The sequence below is a fragment of the Pagrus pagrus genome, assembly GCF_965226575.1.
Source record: "Pagrus pagrus genome assembly, chromosome: 22".
Lineage (NCBI taxonomy): Eukaryota > Metazoa > Chordata > Actinopteri > Spariformes > Sparidae > Pagrus > Pagrus pagrus.
Genome location: NC_140204.1, coordinates 20,388,386 through 20,401,558, shown reverse-complemented (window position 1 = coordinate 20,401,558; position 13,173 = coordinate 20,388,386). Strand labels below are relative to the sequence as shown.

The 13,173-nt window shown below is 42.5% G+C and overlaps 1 protein-coding gene across 9 annotated transcripts in view; it reads right to left on the bottom strand.

The window, feature by feature from the left end:
* Positions 1 to 13,173, bottom strand: part of sorcs2 (sortilin-related VPS10 domain containing receptor 2) — a 340,016-nt gene that overhangs the window by 232,192 nt on the left and 94,651 nt on the right. For all 9 annotated transcript variants that reach the window (XM_084344677.1, XM_084344671.1, XM_084344670.1 and 6 more), the window contains one exon: positions 8,268 to 8,335. Coding sequence is in view for 7 of the 9 variants with exons in the window: in XM_084344671.1 (XP_084200797.1) it covers positions 8,268 to 8,335 (68 nt within the window). In the remaining 2 variants the exon portion in view is untranslated. The remainder of the gene's footprint in view (positions 1 to 8,267; positions 8,336 to 13,173) is intronic.

The window sequence follows — 13,173 nt, the reverse complement described above, 5'->3', positions numbered from 1 at the left end:
ACTCTTCTGAGGAGTCACAGCGGTCAGTTTTAAATATGTCTGGGAGCAGTTTTACTCAGCCTGTGGGAGTAATGGACAAGAGAGCTGCAGATGACAGAGCGGTAACGGCTCTTTTCTCCTCACCGTTATCGGGTTACCTGTATGAGCTGAAATTCGACAAATTGCCAAACAGGGGCGTTTGCTTTTTCGCTTTGACAACAAATCTTCTGCCATCGTCTTGTCAGTCAGCTCAGACACCTCCAGTCGTAGCGTCCATCGTTGGACTATCGTCTTATTAAAAAGCAAACACAACTAATGTAATCGTGTAAGCCTGACCACAGCGTAAGGGGCTAACCAACCACCACAGCAAGCCTAGTGCAATGTTTAAATAAGTTATTAGGAAAAAAAAAAAATGGCACTGTAAAAAACTAATGTGCATACAGATGTTTACTTCAGTTTGCATTTTTCTTCTAAATATGAAGAAAATATAAGCAGAAGTGCTGCCAGGTGTCTGGCAAGAAATAAAGTACAAATGTAAGGTTTCAATAAGTTATTTAAGAGTAGAGAAAAGAGATTTGCACCAACTGTTAAAAAATTAATCATACGTAGATAATTTTACTAAAATGATCCAATGCAATGTATCACAGCATTTATAGCTACTGCCAATTTTCAGTGCCTGGACTATATTCTCTAAATACGTCAAACTAAATTTCGGACTCTTAAGTAGAAATTAATTCATTTCATTGCGGCATAATCAGACTGCATCAGTCTTTTACAGAGCAAATACATTTCAATTATGGCGTCACACACATTAGACCTGTCTGTCAACATGATCGTGACTGACAACAACCGCTAATGTAATTAAATTCACCTCAGCTGACTTGTCTTGTGAGTGCGCAGCAACACACATCGTACGGCCGTCTGGGCAGCCCGCTATTGAGCGCTGGTGACTCATGATTTGGACTCCTTGAGGGAAGGAAAGGTTAGTGAGTAAGACGCCTTTTTTTTAATAAAGTGAGCAATATGACAACAAGTTGAACGAGCTGACGCATAGATCGCTGGCAGCACCTCTTGTTCGAGTTATTACTGATAACTTGAGAAACAAACAAAAAAAGGAAAGTGAGGGAAAATAGAGATATGTTGAGACTCTCTCTACCCAAACAATGAATTATCCATCACTGAAGCGGCTCATTGATTTCTTCATTCTACTTCATTCTTTCCTCAAAAGATAAACCCAGAAGAGTTTTTTGAGCCTCTGTTAGGGCTGTGGTTTCTATATGTAACTGTAATCTCTTTATATAAATGCTTAACATTCTGTCTGAAATGGTTCGACACAGCACTATTATATGACCCTGGAGAAGCATTTTTCTGGCTCTATATGAAACCACTTCTGCTTTGAGAGTCGATCCACTGCTTGCCATCTTATGTAGCAGGCAGAGCCCTCTTGGGTGCTGTCTCTATGTCTCTCTGTCTCTCTCTAGGCTGTGAAATATGCATGGAGGAGGCAAGTGATGAGGTTGAGGGGGCGTAGGGATGAAGGGAAGACGATGCTCTCGCCTCGATTAAGTATTTACACCCCCCAGACCATCTGGACCAAGGGAGAGACCAAAGACAGAGAAAGAGGGGGAAATGGACAGAATGAACCTGAGAGGGAAATGAATGAGTGGAAGGGAGGGGAGGACGAGGTGAGGAGGAAAAAGGAGAGCGGGAAATGAAACATACTGTGCTGATTAAGCCCAAAAGTTTCTGCTTTGTTGCTCTCTCTCCTGGTTTAGTTTGGAGAAATGTGATCTGGACCCCAGGGAGGGCTAATCATCAACACATTTGTAATGGTGGAATAACTCCGTGTATGTGTGTACGGTGTGTGTGTATGCACATCCACATCTGAAACAAGCTGATTAAGGAGGCATCAAAGTGGGAAGTGAGCCGTAGATGTAGCGCTAGCCTGCAGCCGAGGAGCCTCAAAGCATCGGCTTCAAAACACTGAGACAAATTGAAACAAAGATACAGATCGACTGGAGCTTTAAGTTACTATTAGCGCTTCCACTCAATCTTTCATTTTCTCTGTACTCTGCACTTGTTCCTCTCAGAACTGCACTGCTGGTTATTGGATATCCTACAGTCATATTGTCATTCATTGTAACTCGTATACGTGCAGCACATTCTAATGTTATGAGTGTCATAATGTGCCCCATGCTGCCTCATCCTCATTTAAAGTTAAAATTGCTACTTTCCTTATATATTTCCTCAACTTTTATACTATATATCTGCAGGTTCTGTTCAGCGTTATACAATTGAAACAGTTCTCATCAAGCATCAAGTCATCATCACTTTGACCTGTTAGGCTGTTTCTTGCAGCTGTGAGAGTAACATATATAGAGTAATTGTGAACTTTAACGCAACATTGTGTAACTTTTTTTAAAAATATAAGCTATGGTGCTGTGAGACTGCTGCTAGATCATTTCTGCTAACCCATGCCCCTCTTGTGTGTGGGAAGCCAGAGAGCATGGCGCGCTACTAGCTAAAAGACACGCGATGTTTGCAGAGATAGTAGCTAAATTTAAAAACAAGATTGAGCTAGCTATGCAGTTTTGTGTGGTATTTTTTTTCCTTCAATTTTGGGATATCCTACAATCTCTAGAAAACCTTAACGTTAGCTTTCTATAAGTGCCCATGGGGGGCTTTATTAAAATGAACTTGAAAATGAAAATATAATGCCACTCCTTCCTCTGATGAAGTCTGTGAGATGCAGTTTAAAGTCTGCCATTTACGGCCAAACTGAAAGTGTTCCTCTGGCAGAAAAGCATATCGTTGGCAGTAAGTAGGAATAGTCAGAAGAGATGATCATGCTGCGTTTAATGTTGCCTAATAGTGATTTTTTTTCTCTGTGTTGCATTAAAGGGACTAAACTGTAGGATTCCTACTAAACACTATTGCTAAGTGTTGCAAGAACAAGGACGATGTGTCTGCCAGTCATCTCAGCTGTTTAGAGTAACTCACATATCTAAAAATAAATGTGTCAGGCATGACAGCATTTTTTGTATGTTGACATGGTTCAGAAAGAAATAGCACAGTTTTTCCCTTCTCCATTGTAATGTATTATGTTATCATGACCCAGTTTTCCAATGGGAATCAATCAAAGCTTTAACTTTCTCTATAATCACTTATCCCCCTGAACGCAGCTCTGAAGAGTGACTTTGTTACAAAGATAGACGAGAATTTAAGTCTAAGTGGAGCGAGGGATGGAAGTGATGAAACAGAGGATGGAGAGAGGAGGATGAGGTGTGGATGCTGGAGGGCTGATGTGTCCATCTGAAATGTGACGCCCCCTACTGTTCAGCTTAAAGAAACTCTGGAGGCTCTCTCTACAGTATCTTCCGTTCAATTGATGTTACCCATTAACAAAAAGCTATAAAAAAAAACACAGCTATACGTTAATAGCTATAGACTAATACATGTTACAAACCCGTAAATGGCTACAAAATCAGGGTTATTTCAATTATATACACTCTGTGATTATGGCTTATATGGCAATTTAGCATATCTGACCGTTAAGCATCTATGACGGACATGATGTCAATGTTTGTGTTTGTGGAAGTGAGCTTTGGTTGATCTAGTGTACAGAGAAGTGCTGTGCTGTCAGACGATCTCTTCATCCATAATGGAGCACAGGAGCACCCCCCCTGGTGCAATGGCTACCAGCCTCCCTTGCCTCTTCAAAAGATGTGCGAAGACAGCATGAATTATAAATACCCCCTGACTCTCACACCCTGTTTATGCTAGTGTGTGATTACTTTGCTGGTGCTTGGGTTTAACAAGTTTTAAAAGGCAAAAATTGGGACATAAATACTTAGATTTGACCAATATGGGTTTCTGAAGGTCTATTTCGAAGGCCAGTAACAGATACTTTTAGGGAATGATGCTACCAGTAGGCAATGTTTGAACCATTTGACTAAAACAAGGTGAAATATTTGACCTTTTTTCCATTTAGGAAATGGATTTCAGGTTTGAAAAGCTTCTCAAACTGGATTTAGCCCATTTGGAGACATTGAAAGTCCACTAAATATCTGGATACTATTTGGTAATCGGATTAGACATTACAAACAATTCCATCCAACAAACAGATGACCCTGACTGCCCGATATTTGAAATGCCATGCATCCTCTAAAAATGAAAAACTCTTGCAGTGAGGATCCAAAGCCAGAGAGAAGTGGAGTGCACATCTGCTCCCTTTCAGTTTGAGGATCAAAAAGGTTTACTAAGTATTTCATGGCTCAACTCGAAGCAACAGAGTCTTAAGAAGAGTTCTGTCAGCCCGCAGTCATCACAGTGTTTGGTAATGCAGGGGCAAATCCTCACGTCTTTGACTAATCTATGAGCACCTTGCCCTCTGTTTATTCTCTGATGCCGTATCCGAATTTGCTCTGCATTTAAGGCATAAGTCTGGACTAGTCAACTGAGAGACCATATCAGATTAGTCAAATGTCTTCTTTTAAAGTCCTCTAAAGGTAAGAGTGGGAATTCATTCTGGGTCTTGTGTTCAGCCTTCCACCATCATCTGCCACAGCCAGGAACTCAAAAAGCTTTACAGTCTAGGATTGAAAATGATGCCCTCCCCCTGGTTAATGCATTCAGAGGCGCTCCAAATTACCTAATGCTATTATCACAAAATATATGCAGCAAAGGTCTCAGTGTAATTCCAACAAAGCACATGTCAGACCGTCCATCAGTCTGAAACCTGTTGCCAAACACTGACATTTCGTGGAACTTTCCGAACTGACAACCTGACAAACAGACCTACATCATGTAGTGACTGGCCACGTGTGCAAATGTGTTAAAGTAGTTTGAACTCCTCTCTCGAGCTCTCAAGAACGCTTTTGGCGAGAGTCTTGCTGAAAGCGCGTGTTAATTGCGTCCACGCTACAAAGTTTAGAGTTCTTGGAGAGAGATCACGAAGGCAACGGGATTCAGCCAAGAGGAAGCTTTGATGGCAGGAGCGTTGAGTGTGTTTAGGTGCGTGAAACAGGTGTAAACACTTTTGCCTTCAGGCACGGTCAGGCAACAACTCCCCAAGACCTTGTTTAATTGAGGCCTTAATGTTTTACTGCAGGTCTAATGGTTAATGTAGCATGTTTAAATTAAACAACTGAAAGGCTGAGAATTCTTTCGAGTGCAAAAGGTTGGGAAACTCCCCTCGATGGTCTTTTTAGTGGAGGTTGGTAGCACGTACACACACACACACACACACAGTGGGACATCAGCGTTTTAAGTGTCCAGTTTATCTCTTCTCACTTCAAGGGTCCAGACCTCTGACTGTTGTAATTCACCTCAGCCAAAGAAAAACACGACATCGCTGCCGCCACAGCATCAATTATTGACCAGAGCCTTACCACACTGAGTCTCCTACTGTCTAGAAAGAGAGAAAGAAAGCAAGTAAGAAAGAAAAAAAAGAAAGACCTGCTGTCCACAGGCAGCTCTACAGCCTCAAATGGATACATCTGAGTCATCTTCTCACAGGTACATTTTCATATATTTCAAGCTGCGTACATCAAAGACGAGCATAAACTGCCTGGTAAAGCCTCAGGTGGTCCGTGAGTTGCCGCTCACTTTTTCCCCCTGCCTGCTTCACACAAAGAGAGCCATTCTGACAAGACAAGTGAAGGATGATGTTTGGTGTTTGTCTTTTTTCAGACGTGCTATAGCCCATGAACTTTGGCCAGCCATAACAGACTGAAGGACGGACACACAGGAGTAAAAGGCAGCATTGGTAAAGTCTTTGTTTAAGACACACATGCTATACTGTTTGTTGTACTGACTGACCTTGACTTGAGTTAAGATACTTTTTTCAAATGTTGAAATATATGCTTAAATTTAGTCTGTTAAAGGGGCTCTCTGGAACTTCCATGTTGTGTTAGGCGCCAGTTGTTAGTTTATGTAAACGGAATCCATTTCTAAACTTTAGCTTTTGATGCTCTTAGTCAGCGGAGCAGAGAGAACCAAGACGAGGCACTGGATAACGTGCATAAACTCAGATCATTTGCAATGATTGCACAAATCTGACCTGAGTTCGTCATGAAGATATCCACAATCCTGCAGCCAAACAATTTTGGCAAATCATCAACAGGCTTGTATATGCAACGCAGAGAGATGGGGAAGGTCATGTGAGCGTAACAACCCGCTCACATATGACCAATAACAAAGTGATAAATACATGTAAATTGCTACAAACTGTTACATAGAGCCCCTTTAGTGTCAGTAAGCAACTACAGCTGTCGTGGTTTTCTGTGCTAATAGCCGGTTTACTTGCTAAATGCTCGCAATATATATGTGTATTAATTGTTTGAAATTGAACGAGCAGCAGCAGCGGTAACCAAGATGACTGCAAGAGCTACATGCAGGAACTCGAACTAATCAATATAAAACAGAAAGAATTGCTGGACATACATAACCTGAATCTCTTTGTTGAATAAGTGACCACATGACTGAATTGTTTTTAGCAAGGAAAAGCTTGTACAACAGCATTTTTAGGCCGTCATAAGAGCCTAAAACGCCATCAAAAGTAATTCTTTAAAGGGCAGCATTGAACAAGTCAAACATAGCATCCACAGGCAGGTACAGGCAACCGAGAGTGACGGACAAGGTCCCATTTACAGTCCACTCATATACGACCAAAAAAAAGGTGATCAATACATGTGAATTACTACAAATTGTTACATGGAGCACCTTTAGGTTGGTTTTGCACAGTGAGGGAAGTTTTACCAGCTAACACGTCAATCTGAGTGATTTCTCTGGTGCTCTCTCAGGACAGAAGTTCTGTAAATAACACTAACTGGCCGATACCCGGCTCTTTGGATTGAATCCAATAGCAGTTATAGGTGTTCAGCTGTGAAGACACCGACTGTGTGCTTTGCTTATTGACACAAGACGAGCCTCCATAGACCACCGCTGATCTAGAAGGGCCGGAGTTCATTAACTCGGCTGCTCCAAAAAAACTTTTCTCCTCTCTGTGCTGTTAACTTTCCCCCTGTGTGAAAGCTGGCATCTTGATCTACGCCACCTGACAGGGCGAGACAGCAAACCCATTCATCTTTCCCCCATCTTCCTTGTTTGATCCTACAGCCCTGAGACTTCAAAGCCTATAGGCCAGTGGATTGTGGCTGTCCACACACCACGCCAAGCTGACAGCTACAAGGAGCCGAGGCACACCCCACACATAATACCTACCAAGACGTGGTCAGAGAGCCGTATGGGTCCATTCGGAAACATGCTAATTTCATGCTAATCTCTGCTTTTTTAGACGATGATGCCAACAGGCAGCCGGCCAGCTTTTTCTGTCTCTGCCAATTTAGGTACAATTCAGATTAAAATTCGAGCACTCGCCGTGTGTTTTCTTTCTCAAGTAGCTGTCCAGTGGTGAATCAGCGGCATTATTCATACACTGCAACAATTAAAACATCAACAAGGGAAGGAGAAAAATATGTACATTATTCATATCTGTCCTCCAGGGAGACATGCAGTCAGAGCTAATGAGAGGCTGATTCTTTGAAGTCATGGAGCCCTCAGTGAGGTGAATGGCATGAATTAAGTACCACCATCAGACACGTTTTGCTCCATGCGAACGCCTTCTAGCCGGCTAATTTTAGCCAGTGTTATGAGCCCGGTCCTGTCTATTTTCTAAGTTTTCATTAGGAAATGTGAATATAATTACGTTCCATCAACACCCTTATCTATGAGAAGGACATGCTCAGCTACACAGTGGCGACCCAGGAGCTGGTAGGGAGTGGACGTAGAATCAAGAGGACATTAATATTCCATGAGAATATATGTACGGGCGCAGGATACACTTGTTGTGAAGTTGAGCGGAATGGATGCATTGCACTCAAAAGCGAGAACAGTGTGAAGCGTTTTTGGCGAGAAGCGGCCTTGCTAAATAGAGAAGGCTCTGCCAGCCAGACTTGACCCTTTTCCCTGGCACTGCCGGTGCCTGCCGTCCTGCCCTGTGCCATGCTGATATGCTATCTGCCCAAACAGATGCCCGCCCTGGCCTCGCAGCGCCACTCTCCGGTCCCCCACTTTACATCGCCGCTGCCTGCTGATGTTTTGTCCGCCCTAGCGCTCTGTATCACTCACGTCTCCTTGAGGAAACGCAGCGGAGAGATAGCGGAGACCGCGCTGCCCTCGCTGTTGAAGGGAAGCTGCTCGCTGATGATAGGTCCGCGTGAGTCTGAGGCCAGACATGACATAAAGACATCCAGCAAGAGCTAACACGGTGTAAACGTTTGGCCTACCTCCACAGCGAGCTCTCCAGCACCTTGGTGGAGTCGGCATGGTAATACTTGGTGAGGATCAGGATGACCTGCAAGGAAAGGTGAGAGAGAGAGATACGTTTAATATGTGGAGCATTAAGCTACTGAGGAAAAAGACTGGGGGCTGGAGGGATGGCATGGATGACAAGGAGGGAAAAAATATATATGGGGAAATTAAAGTTGAATCCACATACAGTAGTTTATGTAAAGAAATAAACAAACAATACACAAATAGAGGGCAATTAAATAAAATCAAATAATTTAAACACTTTCTTGATATTAATTTAATTAACATCAACGGTTTTTAATCATAGTAAAGGTTTTTTATAATCTTACAACTAATTTTTTTTCCCGCGCTACTCCACTCTTGTCAACCTCATTTTCAGAAGCAGTGTGCAAGTTTTTTTTTTAAATAAAATAATAAAAAAACAAAAATCTGATGTTAGCATAGCAATGCATTTAGCCTACATTTTGCGCCGATGCCCCCAAGAAGCCAAAAATTAACAACTGAATGCAGTTTTATGAACTGGCCACACAAATTGCGTGTTAGCTAAAATCGCGAGTTAGCTAAAAAAATCTGTTTTAAAAATAGTCACATTGAGGAACTCACAGCCCACAAATGCTGAGGAGTGCTAACAACGATTACTTGTGCTCAGGGCCGATTGTATATTGTGCAGTAAAGTTAACATGGCAGCTTCAGCTGAACTGATTCCTAATGTTGGGTCACACTGTTACTGGTCTTCTCCAGTTGTGTTCTCTATATATGTTCACATTTATTCCACACGGGAATTTTTGATGAAACTAAGAATAACTACAATGAAAATTTTCTTTTTTTCTTCATAATTGAATTTGTTCAATCATTTTTTACTTATTTTCTATAACTGTACTTTTCTTTCTTTGACAGTTTTCTGAAATTCTGCAGAGAGGGAAAAAAAACAACTACAGGCTTAATGAGCTGTCAGTGTTTCATAGGACCCTTGAACCCAGAAAAAATCTTATTTAAAAAAACACTTTATTGATTCAGTTTTAGGCATCAGTGGACAATAGGCCATCAGAAATGTAGCCAATGTTTGTCCAAGATTTACACTAATCTCTCCTCTGCATTTATATTTCAAGCAAAGGCAACCGTGGGGAACTTCATCTGCACTGCTGCTGATTTTATGCTGAGTATTGTTTGAGGGAGCTTGGAGAAACTATTACCCTGAACAAATAACAGTGTTTGCTACTTTGATTTTAAAGAGAGCTCACACAGTGCTTTGCTCACTGTTTTCTCCTAGCCGCCTTCGTGCCAGCACGAGAAATTTTGCTAAAACATACTTTTCTTGGGGCGATTTGATAATAAAATCTTTATTTCATAATGTGAGAGGAGGACGGATGTAATATTATAACTATATTTGACAAAATCAAATCAAATCCATTACATGTAGGGATGCATCATTCATGTGACCTAGACATCCTGGTCGGAGGGCACAAACCCCATGCGTGTACACTGGATCAGAGACTCTTGTCTTTCATATTTCTGAGAACTCCTGTTCTTGACAGCTAGGTCTGCTGGGATTTGCGTTGCCATGGCGAGAGTGCCAGTGGGTCAGGCAGCACAGTGGTGCCTGGTGGTGTGATTGACAGGCTGGCTTGCAGCTCTAGGTAGTGGAGCGAGAGAAAAACCCAGGCCTGCCTTCAGGCAGAGGGGAGTTGATTGGCCGAGGGGTCCAGCCCAGAGGCAGCTGCCAACAGCAGGTCGTGTTGAAGGTGGCTGCTCCCGAGGACTCCGTGTAATATGGACACTCCTGATACATCTTAATGTGGAAAGCAAGCACAGCTTCTATCGTCGTTCTCTGTAGTGATAGCACATGATTACATCTCATATATATTTTTTTTAATTTTTGGTGACTTGCAGCACCAGTGCGTGGAAAATGTTCAGTCTGGGTGGCCTCTGGGAAAATGAAAGGCAGCTAACTAAGGTAAGACCAGGAGATAAAAATCTGTTTGATTTCTTTGTCAGATAGGATGAAAGCTGTCTCACGCAGCTGACTTAATAAGATACTTGGCTTTAGGCCCAAATAGTTTCTCAAATATCTCCTCAAAATGATTAGCCTTATAAAACCTAGCCTGTAGCATAAAGTAGAGCCTTCCTCTTGCGTCAAGATGAAGCTACATCGCCTGTACCATCCAATTGCAATTCGTAGTAGTTTAAAAACCCTTAGCAATTTTAATAAGACCTTCCACTGATGCTGGGCTGACTTGGTAAACGTCTTAAAAGTTGTTTTTCCACAGTGAACTAGGGGTTGGTTAAAGCGGGGTTCCACAGCTGGGGACTTACAGAATGAGCTTTGAGAGCTCTAGACCAATTTCCACAACACAGACTGTCATCAAAGCCACTCAGTGGAGTCTCTAGGCGCTTGGCTCAAAGCAACCAAAATGTAGGATTTCCAACCCTGGTAGAGCTTGGCTTCCAAAGATGTTTATGGAGTCCACAAAACCGGAACAGAGTACATTTCCCTGAGCAGCAGCCCGCTTGCCAGGGCCGATAACAACCTCGGTAACAGCTCGAACAAATTCAGTGAATACCTGCCTCTCCTCGGCCTCTAACTATCAGAAAAACCTTGCTGATGAGGAATTAGACAGCATGCACACAGCATCCCTATTTGCAAACCAGCCGCCGTGTGAGGCTCTCTGAGTCATGCAGCATGCAGCCAGTATTCCCCGATTGGTCGTTGGCCTACTGTGACTCAACCGGTGTCTCTGGAAACAGGCTGTCCGCCTCTGCACAGCTGTCCTTTTCCTAATGAGACGCCAGTGCAAAGCTCGACACTCACCATGCAGGCAGAAAGGCAAACTAACAGCAATGGTCCCTTGACATGCGGATTAGATCAACCATGCTGCACACTTAGTACTTGTGCCTCCCCAAGCCAATCTTGGTTGCTTTTAAACCTCCAGCTGAAAATTAAAATCAACGTTTTAACAGCTAAACTGATTAATTTTTATTTATTTATTTCCTTTTGTTAGGATGAAAATACCAGATACAGACCAAACACCTGCACCATTTGTTGATGTGTTTCTGGTCAGGAAACAAATAAAAGTCCAATATTCATCCTAGGGGAAAATATCTGACTCTTGTTCTAAAAGTTACCATGTTCACCTGCTAGCTGCTAACTTTGCCAGCTATTTAGTGCTGGGCAGGTTGTTTATCAAAGCTTTCTTACTAAACACAGCTGGAAACGAGATTAATACTGGAGAGCTGCAGCCCAAAACAGAAGTTCAAGAAGCTATAAGGCTCTGGACAGCTGTCTGAGGGCAGGGAGGGGAAATACACTAGCTAACCGGACCTGAGATATGCAACAGAACATGTTAGGAACATATACAGTACAAAGCACATCACTTGCACAGTATTTATTAAAATTTATCAACACCAGTGTCGGGGGTAACGCATTACAAAACCAATGTGTTACAGTAATATATTTTTAATGCAAAATCCAATAGAAAAATCTCATGACAGAACCGGGGTGATGCTAACTTCCTGGTTATCTTACAAAAACAGTCATCCCTGCAGCACTCTATGGACATTTGTTGTAAGGCAGCGACCTCTAGCCTGTAAAGGGGGGAGTCAGGTGAAGTAGAGTAATAAATAGAAAAGGTCTGCATAAGGAGGATGTTGGAATGGATGGTTGAGATAAACAAGCACAGGACTTTCATCTGGGATATTACTGTACATACGTAACATAATTGAAGTTAAACCATGATGTTTTCCATAACCAAGTTGTTTTCTTGCCTCAACCCAACCAACTGTGACCGTACAACAAAGGTCTGCTACGGACGTCGCTGGTATGCTGACACAGTGACGCTATTTTGATAATGTTGATATGTCATTATAGAAATTTAATGGTTAAGTTGTTTAGGTATGAGCATGTAAGGACCATGTTAGTAAAACTGCCCAACATAGAAAATGGAATAAAAAAATATGCCCCCTACCCTACAATCTCTAACACAAAACTACATTTGGCCTGCTGGTGACAAGTCAGCCCTGTCTACAGTGTAATGCATAATTCTACCTTTCTCACGCAAATGTATCCTCTGTCTTGTACAGGAAAAGGAGAAGGGAATAGAAACTGTGCTGCCTCTATCAGTCCATCAGCCCCATGAGATTGAGGTATGCATCATTCATCCAGATGCCAATGGCAATAAAATATTCTGCCTCTCTATCCCCACGTTGAGTTGGTCTTCAAGGCCTATGTTTTGCGCTCAATTGGAAAATGATTTTTCTTTGCGGATGAAGTGGACAGGGCAAGGATGTATTCAGCCATAAATCACTACTGGCAGGAGGCAGAGAGAGCGTTTATTTGGCAGCAGCATGCCTAGCCACATTGACAAAACTGCTGAACAGCACAGAAGCCAGATTCCTCCGTTGCCTCTAGTGTACAGAGCAGTGCGTTAGGAGTACAACTTGGCAGTTTCTACCTGCAGCTCATTGGACTAAAGGGCAGAAATTGGCACTGGTTAACAGTCCAACAAGTGTTACTGTGTTTTTTTTTGGAAACACAGTGCCAAGCCAGTCAGAAAACATCAACTAAGGCGAACATTGTCTGAGAGATGATTTGTTTCTGAGCAATATCCCTGCAAGGAACTTGGTGTCCTAATCAACGTGTTGCAGAGGAAGTATAGCTCTATTGTAGCCACCTTGTAATACCACGACCACATAATCAGCCACTGTGGGTTTCTTGTTTGTAAGCTAGCGGACAATGAGTCTAATGGCTTTTACTGAGGGAAAGTCAACAGGGTGGTCAGGACCCCTGGATGACTTCATACAAGAGCTACAAGAGACCCCATTGAGAGTCGAGCTCGTAGCCGAGTTGACCATGAACTCCAGCCTGACAACCAGCGTTTGTCCCCG